Genomic DNA, 22,467 nt, shown 5'->3' with positions numbered 1-22,467 from the left:
CTTCTGCCCCTGCAGGTGGGCCCTGTTTCTTGCGCGAGACCCGGACCGGTAATTTGGTGGCTTTACCTCCTAAGGGGCCGAACTTTTAGGCTAAACGGGCTGGATAAGAATGCGGCCCATTTGGTATCGTCGCCTTCCCCATCACCCTCTGCTTGGACTTGAGCAGTGGGGAGGAATAGAAGCAGCTGTCCCGGGATCGGACGCACTCAGCGCGCAGAGGGGTAAGAGGCGAGGTCGATCGGTGAGCGCGTCTCCTCCTATCTCTCCCCTGCGTTGCCGTGATCTGAGGATTTGTGGGAGGGTGTATCTTGCTGAGTGATTTGATGAATCTGACTCATTTTTCTGTTCTCTGAAGCGAGGAGGGGAGAGGGGAGAAGAGAAGAGGGGGACGAGGGGGAAGATGAGCGAAGAGAGGCCGGTGCCGCGGAGGGAAAGCCCGTGGGGTTTGCCGGAGGGCGACACGAGGCAGCCCAAGGCGCACCGCTGCAACGACCGCGCCGAGGACGTCGTCCAGGTCCGCTTGCTCTCTAGTCATATTGTGCTGCTAGTGGTTTGCCCATTTTGCTGATGAACAAGGATTCTCACAGCTTATTAGTCATTAATATCTGAACGATCAGTAGCAGATGATAGTTTTTGGCCGGTTTAGTAATGTATCCCCAATATCTGCTTGCTGTCATCTACCAATTTTGGTTGTGCCCAGCTTAGGGTCACTCGATATTTCATCAGGCTGGCACTGCATTGTTTCAGATTTTCAGTGAATGCTTCACAGCCATCACGGCTTGAAACTCCAATTGACCCCATATCTAAGCACAATGCTGTTGGGTAATGTGGATCATGTATTCCTGGAATGTTTGTCACGTAATGTTTGCCTGCGTGGACCCCAGAAGAAACCATGATTTGACAACCGTTAATTTTTTTTTTTGAAATTAAGGGCAGGAGTGCTGCCATATCATTTAAGGAGGAGTAGAATGCGGGTTCTTACATAATTTTGTTTACATAATGAAACTAGAAAACTCAAGCTCGTACACAATGACAACACTAAGAATCTAAATAGCTCGGCTGCCTCTGAAGCGCCTGTCGACGAACCTCCATTTCATCTCTGATGAAACTCAGAACTGTTGTCGACAACCTTTAATCAGGTTCTGTTTTGCACTGCTGTTATTCTTTTGGACTACTGTTGGTAGCCCCAGCTTAAATCTGCAAAGAATCGCTAAGAATGGGCAATTAGCCAACCTGACTAATATGCCTGCTTCCATGGTGGGATTCACCCCATATCTAAGCCTAAGTGCACATTTATGAATGGTTTAGAATTAGAATTTAGGAATCATCCTGATGTTTTCCTGTTTCTGTTAAAGCCCTGAGAAAAGTAGGTATTGATAACATCATGAAACTAGTTGTTTTAGCAAAGATCAGCATAAGTACTATCACCTATCATTTGGTGTTGTCCACTGTCATTATAATGACATGGTTGCTGTGCTATCTGCTAACACTGAACTTGCCAGCATCAACAATCCTAAAACCCCATTTGGGATCGGTAGTGAGCACTTATCAATCATAGCCACTTACTGCATAGGTTCAACATAAGGCTGAAACCATTGGCTTTGTTTTTTTCATGATTTTGTCAACATTAGGTCAGAAGCTGCATTGATATGTCTGAAATTCTTCCATATACATATGCTGAATGTACACTGGCTTTGTCCATTATTTTTGCAGTCTGCCTTTGAAGGGAACCCATTCAAGACAGTTCCGGGTCCATTCAAGCTCTTCTGGCAGTGCATGCGATCAAAACCTGGGTATGTGTACCTTCTCAACATTTATGTGTTTGATGCTTTTGGCGTATCTTATCTGGTCTCAAATCTATGATACAATGGGACACACTGTTGGATAGTTCTAATGCATTGAAGCTCTAAAATGTGATAATAGAATTAGAAATAGAAAAGCTCTGATTAAGGGGAATCTAAACTAGCATGTACAGACTAAAGTGTAGTTAATCTTAAGGCAGGCCACTTTATATTGTTTATATCTTTGTTTAGGAGGATATCAACTAGTAACTGCGGAGATGGCCCATGAAGAGTTATCTCCACAGGAGTTAAGATTTTGGCAGTTTGGAACATGTTGATGTGGCAGCAATATTCAACTGCATGGCTTTGCCTCAGTTCTATCATGTAGTTACTGAATAGTATGAATTAGGTTAGGTGATTTTAACATTCTTGTAGAATTTATATAAGTCAGTTCTCTGTTGATGTGAGTCGCGAAAGTTTATGGAGAGACTCCCTGCATACTTCTCGGACTGCCTCTGCCATCAGCTTGTTTCTCTCAGAGAATGGCTTGCTTCCAAATGTGATGTTGCATCTTTTGAGAAGGTGTTTCTGTTAGTTGCTTAGGTTTCTTGGATCAGACATGTCTTTTTATGTATTGGTAGCTGTGAAACCTGGCTCAGGATTAGTCAACATATGTGTGGATATCTCATCCTGGTTAGTCATTTGGCCAAGTTGGTGACTGAGACAACCTGGCTGGGAGCAGCAGTTTTCTCGAACAAGCCAGGGCTCAGCTTAAGCGATTAACTGCCTCTAAAATGAACAATAAGTAATCAATATGCCACGACTTGAAAAGGGTGTTAAACAACCTAATATCATAACATATTTAACTAAAGTTTTTCCTAGAAAAAAGTAAGGGTTAGTACTTCAGAAAGCTGTTGTACAGAAAACACGAAGTTGCTTGAGGACTTCATTTGAAGCATGCAGCTCATGGTAATCCACCCAGGAAACTAGAAACTAACTGTTTGACTTAGTTGCGTGAACATTGGTTCACAACTTAGGCATGCCAAACCTTTTTTGAGCTAGGCTCCACGCGCCATACTCTCATGGAGTTGTGGTAAGATGCCTTAGGCATGCAGACTTTGTTACTTGAGAGGTAATCTTAGTTATGGTGCCCTTTTCTTTACAACAAGCTAGGCATGAAAGTGTGGTAACACCAGGCAATCTTGGCCGTCATAAAAAGGCCCTGGATTCTTCCACATTGAGAACTTGCAAAAAGTACTATGAGTCTATGACCCTGAAGATTGTCCCTGTAATTAGCATCATCAGTTGTTGACATATGGACCTGTGTTTTGCAGGGAGGAACCAACCGAACCCTATACTTACCTGCAGCTGGATCCTCCGAGAAGGGTGGAAGTCAATCTGGAACAAACAGCATCCGAATCTTGAGCAAGCATGCCTAGTTCATCTCATACAAATTTTCCTGCGCCTTTCAAGCAGCAGCTTTTTACCTCCTAGGGTTCATATCATGTGAGCACAAAGCTGTTTATCTTTGCATGTTTATAATCTAAATAAACCCTGACCCACAGAGCTGCCTTTCCATGTGGCCTACTCACTGGAATCGCTGTTTCTTATGTAAGACCTGTGCCGTGCCTCTTGGTACTGAAATGCGACGTGCTGGTCCAGTTCCCTTTGGGCATCCAGACCTACGTACCTTGGTCCGTTCTCGTGTTCTCTCTCGACAGAGTTGTTCGTACTTGACAGTGGTAACATGTGCACAGTTGCGTATGAATGGTGGTTGATTCCTACACTTCTCCTTGGCATTACCTCCTTGTACTGCTGGGGCCTGCCTTCTTGCTTCGCCCTCCCCTCTCTGCTCTCTGCCGGCCATTTTTGCGCGAGAATTCATTCTTGCATCTGCAGCAAGTTGTGGAGAATTCACAACGAGCTGCGGATCCGAAGCTGCCGCTGCCGGCTGCTCATAACTGTCAAGGACAGTTTTTCTGCTCGAGACATCGCTGGTGACGATCCCAAGCACGCATCGACCACGGATCCATGCCTGTGAATTCCCGTTAGCACGGTCACGGCTGCCGGGGACAGCTGCTCCATGAAGCCAGCTACACTTTCACGCTCCGTCCTGTCCTCTACTTCTGTTCACAACTTTTGGCTAACCAACTACACATGTACCATGAAGATGCTGGGTTCCTACACTGGTCAGTGCACTGTAGGATATACTAGATTCAGAAGGTGTGCAGACAGGTACACTCACGAGCTGCTACTGAACCTACTGAACCTTGTGATCATTCGTTCGCTGGTTCGATTCACTTGCTTTCTCAGCCCGCGTTGTAAAGATAAGTATTCTATTTTCTTCGTAATGCGATGCGATGATAGGTACGCGTATTCTCGGGGAAAAAAATCTTCTCGCTTGACCTCGTAGCTCCTCGTAGCTAGACTAGATCGAGGTACTCCCTCCGTCCCAAAATAAATATAATTCTAGAGTTCACAATTTGTCCCACAAAAAATGTAACTTTAACCCATCTTCCACAAAAGACAGGAGTCTCCGGAAACTTCTTATAAAAAAGACAAAACAATATCCGGACTCTTCTCACAAAAGACAAGGGGTATTTTAGTAATTTCACACATTTAATTGATTTACGTGTTTGGTCCTAAAATTAAAATTATATTTATTTTAGGACGGAAGGAATACTTGTTTCCGCAGATTCTGTTCAGGAGCCCAGGACCAGTCAGGCCATCTGGATCCTGGGATCTGGCCATGGGCCAGGCACAACTTCTCCCATGGCCCGTTTACTGCTCATCCGTTGCCGTTCCTTCGCACCTCGCGCAGTCCGAACACGTGCCGAGCCATGCACCGCGTCGCAGCACTCACGCGAGCTGCAGACCGGAGCTGAGGCGGCGGCAGGCCGGTAGCCGGGGCACGATCTTCCGCGCTCGAACCCTCGCCGCCGATCCCTTGCGGTACTGTAGCAGCCTCGCGCGCATCGAACAACCTCGGACCCGCCGCCGGCGCCCGGGCGGGGGCCCTTCATCCTGCGACGTGGACGGACGGCGAGCGAACCCGGCTTGCCCCCGCCGGCAAGGCAGCAACAGCATCCCGCGGCCGCCCGGTGCTTCTCCCGGCTCCGGCGGCATGTCCGGGCGCATGCCTTCCTGCCGCCCCTCGCCACCGTTGACCCGCCGCGAATTGACTCCGTCTCGCCGGCGTCACCGCCATCCTCCCTAGGCCGGAGACTCCGCGTGACCGCATTGATCGGGCATTAACACGCCTTCCCCGGCGACGTGAACGGCCAACGGGATACATTGATTGATCGGCGGATCGTTCACGGGCGACCCATCATCCGCCGGGCGTCCACCTGACCCGACGCCCTCTCGGTTGGTCCGCCGCCGCGCGCGCGCAGCAACCGGCCGCCTCATGGTTGGTGCGACGCGCCTGTCGCGGGCACGCCAGTCTCGGCACGACGCACGACCGCACCGGCTGCTGGCTCCGTGAACAGTGACCCGGCGATGCATCCATCCATCCATCCGGCCGGCCGGCTTCTAGATGGTCTCGGCCTCCTTCCTGAACCTCCTAGTATAGCAGTGGTGGGCACGTACGGTCCTCATTTGTCCTACCACCGTACCAAAGCGTGTCGTCCCAGGTCACGGCCGGCCGGCACACGCGCTCGCGCCCTATCTACGGTGCGTCGATTGATGCCACACACTGTACCTCGAGGACGACCGTTCGATCAGCAGGAGGAGACGCTCCACCAATCGAGGTGCGGCCGGCGGGTCTGCGGATCGGACACGAGCACGCGACCGAGCGCCGCCTGTGCTTGCCAGTTGCTGCCCGCGGCGCGGCGGTGGTTGGCCGGTGACCGAGCGCGACGGGGTACTCGCGCGCGGCGGCGGCGTTCGGCTACGACGTCCCTGTCAAGCGTCGACATTCGCGCGGACACGAGCGCCCAAGCCTGATAGATACGGCACAAGTCGCATCGACACACACCGGTGTGAGCTTCGGGCCCGGTCGGTACAAGTGTTTGACGGTTTTCGGAAGTGGCGGCGCCGGGGCCATGTGCGCGCGCAACGCCGACGGGGTCAGCACCAGCCCGGCCGCCTGCCGCCGCGCGGCCGGCCCGCCGGGGGCCGGGACGGCAGGGCCAGGAGCCAAGGACGACGGCGATGCGGTCTTGGTCGCCGTCCCGCTCGGCCAGATTCCAGCAGCCACGGGCTGACGGGCATCCTTTGCCGGCGTCCCGGCCGCGGACGGGCAGAACGCCGCGCGGCACCTACGTGTCTGTCGCCACTTCTTCCGGCGAGGCGGTGCGGCTCGACGAGGTCAACGAGACCGCCCTCGCGCTCCGCGACGCCAGGGCCGAACTCGGAGCTCGTCCGCTGCCGACACGGCGACGCTCGCACCGGCCTGCCCTGGCCTACGTGGCAACGTCAAACCGTCAATGCAAACTTTGCCGTTTTTTGTTGGGGCATGAGAAAATTATCATGAAAACTTTTCGTCTCTTTGATCACTAATTAGAGGTATTAGATGAAGTCTAATTATAAAACAATCTTCACAATTATACTAGTAGTACTGTAGCATGTGCTGTATCTAATAAGGTTTTTGACCGTATGATTAGAGAATGATTTGGGGTGGTACTGTAGCATCACTGTAGCCAATCATTGTGAAACTTGGCTCATTAGATTCGTCTCGAAAAATTACACTCATTCATAAAAAAATTTCACAAATAAATTTCATTTAGTACTCCATACGTGCTTTCGTCTTTGTACGGGAATTTTTACAAACACGGCGGAGCACGAGCAGGTCAGGCCTAGCCGTAGGCTGTAGCTCGGTCCATTGTGACAGTGAGCACGCGTGGTAATAACGACGACTGTGCACTGCTGCCGTGGTACCGCATGGCAGAGATGAATTGACAACCAACCTCGACCAGATCGATCCCGCGGCCGGCCGGCCGGCGAGCCGGTCTAGACCGTCGTGGATCGCTGGCTGTGCGGATTACCGGAGTTACTCCGGTGGCCCTGCGCACTGCGCTGCACTGCACGCCTGCCATGGCGAGGGGCCATGCGCCCATGCCGTGCGCGCTCCTTCGCTAGCTCAGGTCTTGTTGGAGCGCTGCACGCCTAGCTGGAGCGCTGGACAAAAATTCCAGCCATCCAGGCGGTATCTGTCGGATCGATCCGCACACATTCTAGAACGATGCAGCATGCATGACCACTTGGCCAACCAGTGATCAAGATCGAAGCAAGCGAGATCTGATGCGCGAGATGTGACCGTGTCTGTGAGCTGAGGTCTTGTTTAGTTCTCCTCAAAATTTCAAAACTTTATAAGATTTCACATCACATCAAATTTTTTAATGTATGCATGAAATATTAAATGTAACTAAACAAAATAACTAATTACATAATTTGTTTATATTTTACGAGACGAATCTTTTGAGCCTAGTTAACTTATGACAGGACAATAATTATCAAATACAAATAAAAATGCTATAGTAATTTATAGATTTACTTTTATGCATCTAAGTAAGGCCTGAGACCCCTCTCTCTCCCCCAGAGTGAAAAAAGGATAGAGATATCGGATGCAGGTAGAGGGAGGGGTTGGATCCATTTATTGGTTGGGGCATGGTTACTGCTGGTATCTTTGGAGGAGCTAGCTGAGCTGAGCCAGTGGATCGATCGAGAACAAGAGGCAGGTAGAGGGACGGGTTATTGAATTGAATGTGTGCATGTGAACCCGGTTCTTCTTCCTCGCTGCACTGCCGATCGCAGTAAAGAAGGTTGGTTGCCATGGCGCGCTGGCGTTGCAGCGGCAGGGAGCAGCGGCGGCCAGGTTTTCAAACCGGCCTGACACACCGGCCGGCCGCTCTATCATCGCCTGGCCTGGCGCTTACTCCCAGGTCTCGCTCACGGCGGGCCACGGGTTGAAGAAGGGTCGCCCAAAGCTACTGTTCCACTCGCCCCCCTTTGCGTTGTCTTCTCATCATAACGATCCGGCAAGGGAGTCATCTATACAGCCGGTGTCTTCTCATCATACCTTTGGCCTTTGCGTTTCAGACGGCGTGGCGGTGTCTATGCTGAATTGCTGAGACGGCATCGTTGGCATCCGTGTTCGTGCCATGGCTGTCTGTACTCGTCATATTTTAAATCCATCCTCTAAAAGAAATATTTTTATTTGGTCATCGATATTCTCTATTCTATATTCAGTTTTTCCGCACCCGTCATACTCTATATTTCATCATCTATATCACTACCAGCTGATGGACCCACATGCCAGACTTTTTTTTTTCTTTTTTACTCTCCTCCCCGCCGTCCCCGGTAACTCTCTCTCCTACCTCCCTGCTCTCTCTATCACGCTCGCCGCCCCTCCCCTGCTCTGCCCCCTCCCCTCCCTCCACCGACAAGCACCCGTGCCGCCCCATGGAGGTCGCCGCTCTCCTCTCTCCTCCCTCCTCCTCCCCCTCTTCCATGGCCGCTGAGCTCCCTGCGCGCTCCCGCCGACGAGGCGCATCCTCCCATGCGAGCTCCAGCCGGCGCACCGCGCACTCCTTGCGAGCTCCCTCCACGAACGTCAGGGCATGCGGCGACGGCAGCCCGCGGCGGCCTGCGGCAGCACGGCCCCCCAGCGCGGCGTGCAGCGCCCCCTCCCTACGCGGCGTTATGCGGCGGCCCCTTGAGCTCCACCCCCTGCTCCCATGGCGCACGGATCCAGGCACACCTCCCCCTCCCATGGCGCCACCCCTGCTCGCGTCGCGCGGGGGAGCGGCCGTAGCGCGGCGAGGCGTCGCGCGGTAGAGCGGCCATGGCGCGGGGGTGCGAGCGGCGCGGCGGTGGCGAGGGCGGGCCCTGTGCGCGGCCGGCCTCCCTCCCCCTCACCTGCGTGCGGTGGCCGCCTCCTTCCCTCTCACCGAGCTCGCCTTGGTGGCGGCCGGCGGGGAGCTCGGCCTCGAGCTCGACCGCTGCGGGCCGCCCCTGCTCTCCAGCAGGCGCGCGGTGGGAGGGTGGAAGGGGGAGCAGCGCCTGCCGCGGGCAGTGGGGGTGCGAGAAGTGGAGGGAGAGGGAGGAGGCGGCGGCGGCGGCGGCGGAGGTCGCTATGGCGCAGGGGCGGCGGGGCTTGGCGGCGTGTTGGTCCAGGCGGCGGCCACGACGAGCTACTTGTGCGCCTCCGGCCATCCCCAACCGGTCGGCCGCGACGCACGCCGGCGCCCCCCCCCCTCTCTCCCTCCGCTCGCGCTCGCCGGCGGCGCGCGCGTAGGCCAGCTCGAGCTCGACGCCGTCCCCACCTCCCTCCCTCTGGTGAGCTCGAGCTCGGTCCTCCCCAACGCGGATCTGGCACGGGCGGGGGCGCTCGCCCCCTCCCTCCCTCTTCGGCGTGGATCAGCGGAGCTGAGAACCAGCGGCGGTTGGCGACTGACACGGGAAGGACTAAGGGGCCCGCCCGCGACGCTTTACCGTGTTGGCCGTACCGTGCTGGATATCCCGTGTCGGGCGCCGTCCGGGATCGTTGCGTACCTGTTTGGAGTACCCGCTGCAGGGAAATTTACTGTATTCTCGTCCTTCCGGATGGCGTAGCGTTCGGGTTAAAGGATCCACTGCGGACAGCCTAATGGCATTGTACTATGTAACAGTGTACTGTTTGTTTCCGTATTCGCTTACATTATACATATACTTGCTCTATCCTAAAATATAAATCATTTAAAATTTATACTCAAATATAAATCTATACTAAAATAGGAGTAGTTTTGCAATAAAACAGGGGCAATCATGCAACTGGAAGACCAAAAACAGCGGCAAACATGCAAAGTTAAAAACAACAAGGGCAAACGTGTGGTTGGACTTCAAAATAAAGGCCAACCTTGCAATTGTCCCTTATTATATAAGTATAAAAGAAATTTTTTTTTTAATCTTTTAGCTGCATACTTATTTTTTCAATTTCTCCTCCCCTGCTTAATTTTAGGAACAACTAGTAAACGAAGAGCTCTCAGAGGGTATATGAGTCTTCTATTCTCTTCGATATTCTGTCTTAGAATTATTAGAATGTCTTATATTACATGACAGAGGTTGTAATTATTATAGATTCCGGTATATTTTTGTCAGATAGGGCTCCTTCCGAAGAGGAAAGACATGGACCTCACAGCCGTTTTGCAGATCGTTTCATTAAAATAAAATCAGTTTTGCAGACCAAATTTCAATTGGAAGTTGGAGCCAAACACGGTCTAGTTCTGAAACGCATGCTGGCGATCGGAGGGGCACTTTTATTTTGAAACCACGCATTTTCAGCAGCCATTGCATCCAATCAGCTGGCGCCGCCGCGGATCGGGGAGCCGAACACAATCCGCGGCGGCGCGGAGGGTTCGATGAGCGGCAAACCGGCCAGCCGAGCTAGGGCGGCGGCGGCGGCGGTCGTGGCCACATAGCTGAGCCGGTGAGAGGAAACGAACGAACGCAACGCAAGAAACATGCCGGCCCCATGCAAAGTAATGAGGTCCCGTTTGGGGCCATTGGCGTTTTTTTTTTTTTGCATCGACACACCCGTGGACGGAGGTCCCCTTGCCTCTGCCCTGAAAATTAGCACCTGTACCATCAGCAGTAACTGCTGCTATCAAATTTGCATTCATGCATCAGACAGTGACACGCCCCAATTTGCCAAAGCCATCGTAGAAAAACACCATAAGTGCTCGATGTTTCCTAGACCGGCAGATCAGAACTGCCCCAAAAAGGACACTCATTTTCTTCTGTTCCATGCGCATTGTTATAGTAACAGACTGCACAAATGAGGAGAGGAGAGATTTTTTTAGATAAAGGAAATATATTCCGGCCTCTGCGGTAACACACACAGCCTAAAGCCTTTGCGTAACCACACATAGCTAAACTTATTACAACAACTAAGAATAATAAAAACTTTAGTACATGAAGATATATGTACTAAAGATCTGCTACATCCAAAAAATGAGTTTACTTCTCAAGACAGTGCTAAAGATGTCGATGTCGCTTCATGGCGGTCTTCTAAATCAGCCACCGCGCCTTGAACAACGTGCACCAAAATAAACTTGAAAGAAACTCCTCGGCTGTAGATCATGGCGACATGCAGCAGTAGACCAAAAATAGCTGGTCAGAGTAATCGCTGCTGCATCTGGCCACTACGCCACTTAGCAACCATGGCGCCCTCATCCCCGTTGCCCCGCCACCTCGATCTGCTGTCGACTCTGTGCATTGCCGGATCGCCGAGGTGCATCGCGACGCCAAAAATGTCGCCATTGGAAAAGCACCAGCCCCCGGCGAAAGAGAAATTGTTGCCAACTGTTAGAATACATGAGGAACGGCTGCTATTTGTATGCAATACAAGAACACCTCCATAACGCCTTCAGGAAGGGCCATGACACCCATAGGCGTCATGGTTGCAAGCTTTTGCCCGATGTTCTTGCACGCTATGGCAGCACCAACTCCGGCATCCGTCCGCCGACTCTGTGCGTTGTCGGATTGCCGATGTGCATCGTGATGTAGAATATGGTCGCCAAGCATCTGCCCCCGATGAAAGAGAGATCGTTGCTCACTGTTAGAAGGCGGGAAGTCAAACTGTCTGCGACCCCCTCCTCTCCTTCTCATACACAGCTACGGCGCGGCGCCGTCGGTTCTCGTATCGCTGCCTTTGACCAGCCGCAAGGAGAGGAGAGATGGATGGACACGGTTGTTTTTGGACATCATGACACCAATATATATGAGAAGATCGAGAGCATTGGTAGTGGTAGTAGTACGTACATCTTTTCATCAAATCGAGAAAGAAAAAAAGAATTCTAAAACAATAGAAATCCATACTAGAACAGAGGCACGCTACAAGGAGAAAAAAAGAATTTATGGTAGCCTCGTGCTTGCACATCCATCCATCCGTCCGTCAACCAACCAACAGCCAGGATCGATCCGCCGACCACCGTGGAGAATTTATACCGCCGCCGCACCAAATTTAACCCCCGCCGTAATTACCGACCCGTACAGCACAAACGCACCGCGGCAGCACACGTTCACGTACGTGGCAAATTCAATGGCGCCGCCCCGGCCGGGCCGGCGTTACGCCGTCGCCGCCGCGGCCGGCGCCCGCTCGACGATGGCGGCGCGGAGCGAGTTCTTCATGACGACGGTGAAGGCGAAGGTCTCGGTGGGGTCCGGCGGGCCCTCGCCGGCGGGGGGCACCCACCGGAACTCGCGCACCATGTTGGCGAGCATGAGCTGGATGTGGAGCACGCCGAGCGTGGCGGCGGGGCAGATGCGGCGGCCGGCGCCGAAGGGCATCATGCGGAGCGCGCGGGTGCCGGTGATGTCGGTGTCGAAGCCCTCGCCGCCGTCGAGGAACCGCTCGGGGCGCCACGCCGCCGGGTCCGGCCACGTCGCCGGGTTCTCCGTCACCCACGCCGTGTAGAACTCCACGCTGGCGTCCGCCGGCACGCGGTAGCGGCCCAGCTCCGTGTCCCGCGTCGCCGCGTGGGACAGCACGAAGTGGCTCGGCGGGTGCCGCCGGAACGTCTCCTTCACCACCGCCTGCAAACACCACGCCGGCCGCCGGGGAGGCGATCGAGGAACATGGAAACCATCGCTTTCAGTTTCAGAATCTTGCTTGGCAGACCCTATCCTGATTAATACTACAGTGATAATCGACAGGCCTACAACTAGATCAAGATCAAGAACGTCACTTTCATGACAACACACTAGTGTCATCTACTCCGTATCTCTTCTAGAAGAATTTATTATTCGGACAGCGGCAAGTTATTTGTGCCACCTCATGGTCCTAACTCCAGCTTGAACTGTCCGAAATTAGTAGCCGCTCAACACATTTGTATCGTCATGGGAGGAGCCTATCATTTAAAGATCCTCCCATCACTACTTGAGTTGCTGACAGGCATCAGCTATCATTGTCCTCTGCGTGCCTGTCCTTCAGATGAAGGCAAAGTGAGTGTCCTAGTACCAATCCAGTTTGGCACCAAGGCTCGCATGTGCACGAACAGTCTAATTTCCTTTAAGGAAAAAGGTTTGGAATCATTTGGAAAGCTAGAAGAATTCCGTATTGTGGTGCGAGAATTAAACACCGCTACTGTGATAATCAATCATTCCTGCAAATTCATAGTATTGGATCAACGCATTCTATTCTAGCTAGAGAGGGGACTGGTGGTGATTACCTGCAGGTAGGGCATGGCCTCGACGTCGGCCTCGGTGATCCGGGCGGTCTTGCCGACCTTGCCGACGACCTCGTCGTAGAGTCGCTCCTGGGCGGCGGGGTCGAGGACGAGGTGCATCATGGCCCACTCGAGCGCGGTGGCACTGGTGTCGGTGCCGGCGCTCATGACCTCGGAGCAGAGCGTGACGAGCTCCTCCTCGCCGAGGCGCTTCCCGCGGCCGGGCGGCTCGAGGTCGAAGAGCGAGTCCACGTACGCCTCGCCGGGCCCGCTCATCATCTCGACGCCGGCGGCCGCCGCCTTCCTGGTGCCGCCGTCGCGGAGGAACTCCCTGCGCGCGCGCACGAGCGGCACGAGGCAGTCGAGCTGGCGGCGGCGCAGGCGGCGGGCCTCGGCGAGCTGCTTCCTGAAGAGCGGCGTGAGGAGCGGCAAGAAGTCCGGGAGCTTGGGCATGGTCATCATCATGACGTCCTTGAGCACCTCCTCGATCTCCCGGATGAGGTCGTCGGGGACCTTGGCGCCGAAGCAGATGCAGATGAGGATGCTGCAGATGGTGAGGCGGCAGCTGGCCATCACGCGCACGGCGCCGGCGGCGGCGGACTCGGCGCGGAGGCGGCGCAGGTGGGCGTTGACGGCCCACTCCCGGATCCAGGAGAAGGCCTTGACCCGGTGCGGCGACACGATCTCGGCGACGAAGTTGCGGCGGAGCGCGCGCCAGAGCGGGCCGTAGGGCGCGGAGTTGACGGTGCACTTGCCGACGCTGAAGAGGAGGCGGGTGGGGCTGTCCTCGGGGCGGCTGGCGAACATGGGGCCCTGCTTGACGAGCGCCTCGTGGATGAGGTCCGCGGAGGTGACCACGACGAGGGTGCGCTGCCCCATGCGCATGGTGAAGATGGGCCCGTACTTCTCGCGCAGGTCGCGCACCACGTACATGAAGGGCCGCCGCTGCAGGATCACCTGGAAGAGGTTGCCCACCACCGGCCACCCCGGCGGCCCCGGCGGGAGGCCGTCCGCGCCGCCGGTCTTGGAGCACCGCCGCCACCACATGGCCGCCAGCGCCGCCGCCAGCACCACCAGCAGCACGTTGTTCACGTCCATCGTCGTCTCTCGCTCGATCGATCGTCTTCCCCTCTAGCTAGCTCCAGCCACCTCTTCTTGCTGCTACCACCGCAGCAGCCAGAGACGAACCAGCTGTCAGTATGGATGTGTAGTGTACAGTGCTCTGCTGAGCTGAGCAAGTGAGCAATGGCAGTGGGGGATAGTGGGTGGCGGGGCGCTATATAGCGGAGGAGCGGGGAGGGAGGGCTCGTACTGTGGCGGCGTAAATGGGCGCCATCCACCTTCTGAAAGAGGGCCATGAATGCTCCAGCGTGTTATTGAATGCGGGCTTGTGTGAGGGCTCGGAGCCGGAGAAAAGAAAAACCCCAGCACCAGCTCGCCGCCTAGCCTGGCCACCATGGCCGCCCCTTGACATCCTCTAGAAGTAGAGCTAGGCCAGGCTCCTTAATGGCGCGCGCCAGTGCCACGAGCCCGGTGCGGTTGGGGAGACGACGACGGCGAGGACGCGGGTAGTAGTACTGGTCTACTGGCGGACCGGCCGGCGAGTGAGGCAGCTAGCGAGGACGCGGGTGAAGTGACCTCCGTGCCGGACCCGGCCGGGACGGTCGGCTGGGTCGGGTCGCGGTTGCACCGGCCGGGCGGGTCGCGCGCGCCCCGCCGTGACCGATCTTTAAGTTTGAGGGGGACGCGGGACGCCGGCCGGGACGGAACGGCCTCCCACCATTGCGGTGCGGCGTTAGAGGCGGCTGGCCGAATCGATTAGCACGTACGCGAAGAAGAAGAAGGAGCAGCAGCAGCGTGATCGCTATCGGAGGGCCCTGGCAACATTCGGTTACGATCCGATGGAGACTCAGGGGAATGATGGCGAAAGCTCCGTTTTTGGATCGGAGGTGCTTCACCTTCCTCTCTTGCAGTCTTGCTGGGTTTGGGTGTTTGCAGGTCCGCCGAAAGGTTCCTTTTGCTTGGTGTGTCGTCGTGGAGTTTCTTCTATAACAAAAACACGCGGACAGATAAGAGATGCCAGCCTTGTTCAGAGTTTCCTACATTTTGTGATGCCCAAATTCTTGGAGTTGCTGATACATCTGGCAACCGCAGGTGAGGAATGTCCTCAAGTAGGAGTTTCAGACAGTTGTAGTTTCAGATGTCCCTATATGTCCCTGAAAATATGTACATCTGAAAATGATAGGTTGAAGCCCAAATTCAGATATCCCTCTACTAAATAAATAATAACTGCATCATCTTTTCAATATTCAAGAAAATATGAGCATCATGCTAAGCTTGAGGCTTGAATTCCAATGTACATATTAAAAAAGACGAACCACCTCAGCAATTTGATTTACAATCGACACATTTTCAGAGACGGTAAAAAATCTTCAACTCGTTGGTGCTAGAAAGCCTGCCAGTGCCAAAAAAAAAATTCTAGATCAGCTAGTTGAAGCACTCCGGCGGCACACTACAAGTCTGGAGTTCAAATCCCGCATGGAGCGAATTTCCTGTGGATAAAAAAAATTCCCTCATTAGTTCGAAGAGTTTTCTCAATCGAAACCGTTATTTCCTCTTGATTAAAAAACGGTTGGGCGCATCGTACCCCCACCACCTGTCGAGTTTTAGAAAGCCTGCCAGTGTAAACTGTGCGGCTGCGGGCGGTTGAGCGCAGGGGAACCGAAATAACTTGCCTGTCCATGGGCCAAGTGTGTCCCTGGGCTAGTCGAGCTGAACAAGAACTGTGCACAGCTCCCGCCCGTCTCCCCACCCCTGCAAAGCCAAATCCCGGTGCGCGCCTCTCTGGGGGAGTGGGATTGTCTGTTAACCAACGCCGCGTTCCGGTTCGCTGCGCAGGACCAGAAAGGCGACTGGATCATTATGGTTTCCTTGTGCCCACGCGAGGCTGACCAGATCTGGGTAATAGCACAACGGCCGACCTGTTGCCACTTGAAAGCTCAGTTCAGGCTTCAGGGTTTCAGAATTCAGAGTGCCAACCCAATAGCTCATGCAATGCAACTTCGCTAATCCAGCCATTAACAGATGTGTACAGGTTAAACAACATGTTCTATAATGCTATATGGAACCAATAATCAGTCAGAGGGAAGCCAGAAATATGCTTGTTAGAAAAGCAACTGAAAGAAACTACAGTCGTGGAATACAAACAGTGTATTTCATAGACAAGACAATCCTAAAGATCCTAATGAAAAGTGGATGCTTGGATCAAGATCACCACTACTATATACATGAATCTGTTCGATATGTTGTCTTGGTAATGTACTAACGTATTTCCATGCTCGGCCATCTGAAGGACTGAAGCCTGAAAGAACGTTAGTATGCTGAAGTCACTGACAGCGCATCTGAGGAACCTGCAGCTTGGTTATCTTTGTCGCTTGATCTTCGTTTCATCTTCATCCGGATTTCTTCCTCCTTCTTGTCGACAAACTGTAACAGCTCTTTGAAGCTGCGGCCTGATGGCCTCCGCTGGATAGCATCAGCATCGGGTGCACTGGGCTCACTGGCAGCTTCAGAACTGGAGTACTGGTTGTATTGCCAGCAGATCCGTATGAAGAACACCACAAGAGCGAAGATACATGTCAGGGCACACATGAGGAAAAGGCCTGAAAAGCTTCCGACGCCAAGCCTGGTTGCTCCCACCTGGCTCTCATCATCAGAGGCGCACTCAGGCCGCGTGAACCACTCGTCATGAATTCTCTGAAGTTGGCCACTCTCTGAAAGTTGAAGTATGGCTGTCGACATGTCTGCAGCAAGAGGGGAGTCCCTCTGGAATGCCTGTAACGAAAAACAGTGGAACAGAATAAATCATTTCCTTTACAGCACTAGACATGTATTTATTTATGCTTCGTGGAGATGCAACGGGAGGAACGAATGAAGGCACAGAACAAGTTGAAGGACGGTGAACGTACAAAGCCCCATCCTTCCCTTGTGAATTGCTGTCCCACTATTCTGAAGTTGCAGTAGTATGACAGGAAGATATCAATATACGGCTTCTCATCCACAATCGCGGCAACACCGCCGTATTTTGGTCCACGGTTGAGGGCATCAGCATATTCCTGGATCGTATTTAGTGCTACCAATCGAGACACTGGAATATTGAGTTCTTGAATCAGGTACTTTTTGGTAAATTTTCCATTCTGGTATCCAATAGGTAAAGAACTGGAAATCAAACTATCAAGCCCTGTAATTCCTGTGTCGAGCTGTTGGACTGTGAGGATTGACGTCAAGCTAGCAGTATAACTTGAATTGATTATCAGCACAACAAATAACCATATTATCAACACGAACCGCCCAAGCGTGCTTAAGACGTTTTCTCCTAAAGTGAATTTCTCGTCAAGATATTTGCATCCATACAGGTAAATAATCATGGAAGAGTTAATATTATGTGACACATCTACTGGACTTACTGTGTGAGGTGAACATTGTTGAGAAGCTGAACCTGAAAGAGAAGCACACAATATCTGTCAATTCTTAAAGTTCAGCTAGCTAATCATTTAGAAAAACAACCAACAAAATAGCAGTAAATTATAAACCTAGAATGAATTAAATAAAGCTAGAAACATTTTGACCCCATAATGGTATACCCAGACTCAAGCCAGGTGTGGTAAACTAGGATAAAACACATCCTTAAAGTATCAACAGAAACGTACCAGAATATTGTTATAACTTGTTGCCGTGGAGAGCCTCGAAACTCCTCATTAATCCGATGTTCAAGAAGCCAAACTACTATCCCCACCAAGATAAAAAGAGCACCTGTGACACACCACATCTCCAATGTGAAGGGTTTAAGGAAAGCCCAGGCACTTGGATTTATTTGTTTCACCGGCGCTACTATCACGAGCCCTGCCTCAACATAAGGCTGTGTATATTCTGAAATCGCTGTTCCATTTCTCACTATAGCAAAGTCACCTACAGCTGCATCAAGGATCTAAATGAAAATGAAACAAATCAGAGGATTGACAACAAAATGGTGAAATAAACTGGAACAAAGGATGAGGGCATACATTGGCAGCAACCATTTGAACGATGCCAATATAGCTTGGGTTCTTTGTGCCATCCCCAATAGTAACAAATTGGACAGGAGTTGGGTAAGGGAGCAGTTTAATTGCCGCGTTGAATACATCAATGCAATAACCCGTCACATTACCAGGGCCTCTGCTTGACACTAAATCCTTAAAGCTTGCTTTATTAGGAACCCCAACTCTCAGAGCCTTGCCATTGTTTCGGAATACCCAACCCTTAGGCGTAGTTGTGGAGTCACCGGGCCATAGCACATTGTACAGCTGCTGGGCACTTGTATTTGGTGGCTTCTGATACAAAATTTCTGGAGCAGCAACAGAAAGGCCAGAATGGTTAGACCAATAGCCAATCAAGCGGTAGCCAGAACCACCAACATTAAGTATATCATACGCTGGGCGTACTAAATGGCCGTCTGAACCAAACTGGACTGGACCTGTCACACCTGTAAAGTTTGTGAGTAGAAGTTGCTGTAGCATCTGCTCACCACCATCAAATATCTTGAGAGTTGATAGACGCAAAGTGCTGCCATTTGAATCGTGCAACTTGGGATCTGTTGAGAAGTTGATCTGTTGCCCACTGTTGAGGAATTGATCGATTGCACGAGCAACAGTCCAAACACTGTCATAAGCATAAAAGCTGTATGAGTTCAAGCCAGAAGTAATACTTCTGTTATGAGCCACAGTATTCCATTTGGATATGAACTCATTCTTGACATCAGATTCAGGAGTGTGCTGACGAAGAACAATTAGTCCCCGAATATGACTCATATCTTTAAGATCTCTAGACGCCGAGGAATCAAGGACAGCAGCTAGCCAATCAGTTACTATCCAGACATAACCAGTGGCCATCATCCGGAGCTCGTTAGCTGCAGAAAATATTCTCATCCCGGTGTCAGGATTGACATGCACAACCATGACCCTCGATTCCATCATGTTTGCTGTAAACAGTATATCACTTATCACGTCTGAATTTGAATTTGGAGGAATAGCTGCTTTATATGAAATCATTGCCCTTTTAGATGCAAGTGCATCACCAAGGGCGGACACACCACCTCGCCCATAATCATCATCGACATATATAGCAGTCACCCTTTTCCATTGATAGTAATCAACAATGCTAGCAACAGCATTCATTTGGAAGTAGTCACTTATTGTTGTTCTTAAGAAGTAGGGATACTCTAATGCAGAAAGAGTTGGATCTGTGGCCGCAAATGACAGAAGAGGAATGTGTAGCTCATTAGCAACATGAGAGATTACATGGCCTATCCCTGAGGATTGCGGCCCAATCACCGCAACCACATTTTCCTCCATAAGCTGCAATGCTGCAACCAAGTAAGGTTTCAATGAATCAGTTCATGCACCATCAATGTGAGTAACAGTGGAAGCTGACGAACTGAAGCTAAATTCTGAAGTTTTGCAAGCCAAGAAAAGGTAACAGCTTATTCTACTCGTGGATATAAGATCCTACCAACTTTATCCCAAAACTTTATGCATGTCAAGTTAACTTTATTTTCTGATAAAAGTAGGAAAACTAGTTGTGATTCAAACAAAGCAGCAGTCTGCAATGGCCCTATTTATTTTACTTTATTACTGTGCTCAAACATGACACATACATAAAGTAATCTTGCATCAGAAGAAAGTGAAGAATTGGATTCTCCATAGCAGCTGCATGTTTCGTGCATGGTGCAACCTGCAGAATACTTTAACTAATTACATAGGTTATGCCATTTGTGGTACCACTTCACCTCCACAAGTATTCTTTTTGTCAGTGTCTCTTCTATTGGCAGGACAATCAGGTTAGCAGAACTGCATAGATTGACCAATATAGATAGTTACACTCCAGACCAGCTAAGGGAAAAATGATGGGTAGTCCTGCTGTGATATGAATGAAGCTCTTGTGTTTTGTACCCCCGCCCCACAAGAAAAAAAAAAGAAGATAGACCAATATGGATACAGATACACACATAATGAGCGGAAGGGGTGCAAGCCATCTGGAGAGTGGGATTTCATAACAAGAATCAGGGATTGGGGTTTCACACGCATTGACGACAGTTGAAACTCTCATCTATTTGAAAAATTAGAAAGTAACTGATACTGATAATAGTGTGACAGAAGAGCTTGTGCAAGTATCCGCACATCAAGAGCAATGTCATCATAAGAATTTTTTTTTACTGGAATGACAGTAAGATTAACAAAATAGTTATAAGCATTAAGTGTTAGGTTGATCTCTTTCCCAATAGGCCCAACGGCCTATTAGGCCCCTAATCCGCGCCCTGATCGGGGGCGCCCAACCCTTAATGGTTGGTGGGCCCCCGCTGCACAGCGCTAAAATAAAAGGGGCGAAGGGGCCGGGGCACGCACAACGAGGTTGGTCGCGCCGCCAGCACCCTCACCCACATCCCTAGCCGATCTAGAGGAGCGCTGGAGCAGCGGGAAGCCTCACCGCCACCGCCATCGACGCTGATTCACCGGCGTCGTTGTCATCGCCCTCGACTTCGACGCTACGTTCACGACGCCACTGCACCGCTCGTCGCTGCCCTAGAGCAGATCATCATCAGCGAACCAGAGATGGCCGCCGGATCGAGTTCAAGCACTGGTGGTGATGGTCTCTCTCTCTACTCCCTCACTGTGTTCATTCTTTTATTGTCTATGCAATAGATCTAGGGACTTTTGCACTTAATGTAAAGAAAAGAAGAGAAATCCTACTTGATTCGTGCACTGTGTGATCCTAGAGATACAACATTAAGAAATCAGCTCATGAAACACGAGCCCAACATTATACTAAAATAAAGTGACGAATAGAAAATTGGACTGATAGGGGGTACATTGACCTAGTTGACTAAGACTCTATACCAATACTAATATATTGGAACAGAATATTTAATGGTCATGTGGGAATCTCAAAACAGAAAGGCAAGGATAATAAACTACTAGTACAAAACAATACGAAAATAGAATGGCCGGGACTATCAAAACTGTTTGAGGGTGTAAAATAGTATCCCCCCCCCCCCCTCTTTTATGCTTCAGCTTCACCAAGATAAAAGCTAAGACATACAAAAAAAAAGCGATTATGACTACCTGACCAGTGAGTAGTGACCACAATATTTCTTCACAGCTGTGGAAAAGCTTTGCTTGCGTTCATAGAGGCCGCAAAGCTGCAACTTCAGCGGCAATTCTAATTCTCGACAAGGTAATTTTAATTCTTGGCACGGTAATTCTAGTTCTTGGCGCATGGACATTGAACAACTCAAGGAAAGAGAGGAAGTAAAAAAAAAAGGAGCAACCTTCGACGGTCCCAATAAAGGCGCTGCAGTTGGTGTCGCGGCTCTTCAGACTGAGTTTCGTCCCCGAGAGCACCGTGCCGTCCGCGTTGACGTCGTCGACGGCGAGCTCGATGGCGAGCCGCGCCGCGTGGCCAATAGTGGAGTCGTACGTGAAGAGGGCGCCCACGGCCACCTCGCTCGGCCGCGCCCCCGCCGCCGACACCACCCCCGCGGCGGCGGCGAACGCCAAGAACCAAGCCACCAGCTGAGCCGCGCCCATTGGCCCGAATCCAAGCGGCACTAGAACACCGGGGCCGCCGAAAGCCGAGACCTTGGAGCGGGTGGAGGCCTGGAGCTATATAATCATTTCATCGTAAAGCAAGATTCCGGTTTCGAGGTGAGCAAGGAAGGAGAATAGTGAAAAGGACAACTGGGGAGGAGCCGAGCTTTCTCTCTCTCCCCAGGAGGGGAGGCCGGGAGGATGCTTGAGGGATGAGGACAGTATCGGAGCTCAGGATCGACAGGTAGTCCAAGACTCGGAACTCTGAATGCGGCAGCAGCGGATGCGCAGGTGTGTGCGAATCACGCATGACGCAAGCACAGCGAGACAGCGAGTGAGCGAGCGAGAGGGAGAGCCGATGACAGGAAGGAGATAATTTTGTTGCCACGGACGCGTCGCGAGGCGATAAAGATATTCTCCCAGTAATTTTTGGAAACACACACTGTCTCTCTCTCAATCATAGTCCAAGGCCACAGTTCTGTTGGATCGTCGTCCACAGATATTCATTGATGAATTGATTTTGCTGTGCCCTCTTGAGATGTGAAATGTCTGCAAAGAAAGATCCCGCTGGTGTTCTCGGCTTCTGGCTGAAGACTTTGGCCCTTGTACTTTGGCCTTGAAAAAAAACCCGAAAAAATTTGGCCCTTGTTTCTACTTTCAACTGTGGAAACCGGTTTCTTTAGGTCTGTTTAGATCAGACACTGTAAACCCCGTAAACAAAAAAAGTCACATCGAATATTTAAACATATGTATGGAGTATTAAATGAATTCTATTTATAAAACTTTTTGCATGAATGAGCTGTAAATCGCGAGACGAATCTAATGAGCCTACTTAATCCATGATTTGCAACAGTGATGCTACAGTAACCATCAGCTAATTATTAATTAATTATGGATTAATTAGTATATTTGATTCGT

At 51.4% G+C, this 22,467-nt stretch overlaps 3 protein-coding genes across 4 annotated transcripts; 1 reads left to right on the top strand and 2 right to left on the bottom strand.

Moving 5' to 3' along the window:
- The first annotated feature begins 150 nt into the window (after window positions 1-150).
- LOC120668470 lies at window positions 151-3,470 on the top strand. 2 transcript variants are annotated; one of them, XM_039948187.1, is made up of 4 exons: window positions 166-241; window positions 356-514; window positions 1,714-1,793; window positions 3,116-3,470. In XM_039948187.1, the coding sequence occupies exons 2-4, from the start codon at window positions 401-403 to the stop codon at window positions 3,204-3,206; spliced, it is 285 nt and encodes a 94-aa protein (XP_039804121.1). In that variant the 5' UTR covers window positions 166-241; window positions 356-400; the 3' UTR covers window positions 3,207-3,470. The 2 variants fall into 2 exon arrangements, with proteins under 2 accessions (XP_039804122.1, XP_039804121.1); XM_039948188.1 differs by lacking the exon at window positions 3,116-3,470 and adding an exon at window positions 2,034-2,478 and having other exon boundaries at window positions 151-514.
- Window positions 3,471-11,480: 8,010 nt separating this feature from the next.
- Window positions 11,481-14,228, bottom strand: LOC120668469 (cytochrome P450 77A3-like). The gene is made up of 2 exons (XM_039948186.1): window positions 12,932-14,228; window positions 11,481-12,296 (listed from the first exon to the last, which is right to left on the bottom strand). Exons 1-2 carry the CDS (start codon window positions 14,024-14,026, stop codon window positions 11,829-11,831), a joined length of 1,563 nt encoding a protein of 520 aa, XP_039804120.1. The 5' UTR covers window positions 14,027-14,228; the 3' UTR covers window positions 11,481-11,828.
- A 1,761-nt stretch (window positions 14,229-15,989) lies between these two features.
- LOC120668468 (glutamate receptor 3.5-like) lies at window positions 15,990-21,890 on the bottom strand. The gene is made up of 6 exons (XM_039948185.1): window positions 21,291-21,890; window positions 17,992-19,328; window positions 17,638-17,915; window positions 17,395-17,426; window positions 16,897-17,303; window positions 15,990-16,762 (listed from the first exon to the last, which is right to left on the bottom strand). The coding sequence occupies exons 1-6, from the start codon at window positions 21,547-21,549 to the stop codon at window positions 16,301-16,303; spliced, it is 2,775 nt and encodes a 924-aa protein (XP_039804119.1). The 5' UTR covers window positions 21,550-21,890; the 3' UTR covers window positions 15,990-16,300.
- Between the last annotated feature and the right edge of the window lie 577 nt (window positions 21,891-22,467).

The sequence above is a fragment of the Panicum virgatum genome, chromosome 4N, assembly GCF_016808335.1.
Source record: "Panicum virgatum strain AP13 chromosome 4N, P.virgatum_v5, whole genome shotgun sequence".
Lineage (NCBI taxonomy): Eukaryota > Viridiplantae > Streptophyta > Magnoliopsida > Poales > Poaceae > Panicum > Panicum virgatum.
The sequence above is the reverse complement of the archived record's forward strand: the minus strand, read 5'-3'. Positions and strand labels throughout refer to the sequence as shown.

Excerpts from the sequence above, each read along its gene's own strand:
- LOC120668470 (XM_039948187.1), top strand. The coding sequence starts at position 401 with ATGAGCGAAGAGAGGCCGGTGCCGCGGAGGGAAAGCCCGTGGGGTTTG. Across the intron at positions 515-1,713 it reads GCGCCGAGGACGTCGTCCAG|TCTGCCTTTGAAGGGAACCC; the intron begins GTCCGCTTGCTC and ends TTATTTTTGCAG. Across the intron at positions 1,794-3,115 it reads TGCATGCGATCAAAACCTGG|GGAGGAACCAACCGAACCCT; the intron begins GTATGTGTACCT and ends TGTGTTTTGCAG.
- LOC120668469 (XM_039948186.1), bottom strand. The coding sequence starts at position 14,026 with ATGGACGTGAACAACGTGCTGCTGGTGGTGCTGGCGGCGGCGCTGGCG. Across the intron at positions 12,297-12,931 it reads AGGCCATGCCCTACCTGCAG|GCGGTGGTGAAGGAGACGTT; the intron begins GTAATCACCACC and ends TGGTGTTTGCAG.
- LOC120668468 (XM_039948185.1), bottom strand. The coding sequence starts at position 21,549 with ATGGGCGCGGCTCAGCTGGTGGCTTGGTTCTTGGCGTTCGCCGCCGCC. Across the intron at positions 19,329-21,290 it reads CTTTATTGGGACCGTCGAAG|CATTGCAGCTTATGGAGGAA; the intron begins GTTGCTCCTTTT and ends ACTTGGTTGCAG. Across the intron at positions 16,763-16,896 it reads CAAGGGAAGGATGGGGCTTT|GCATTCCAGAGGGACTCCCC; the intron begins GTACGTTCACCG and ends TTTTCGTTACAG.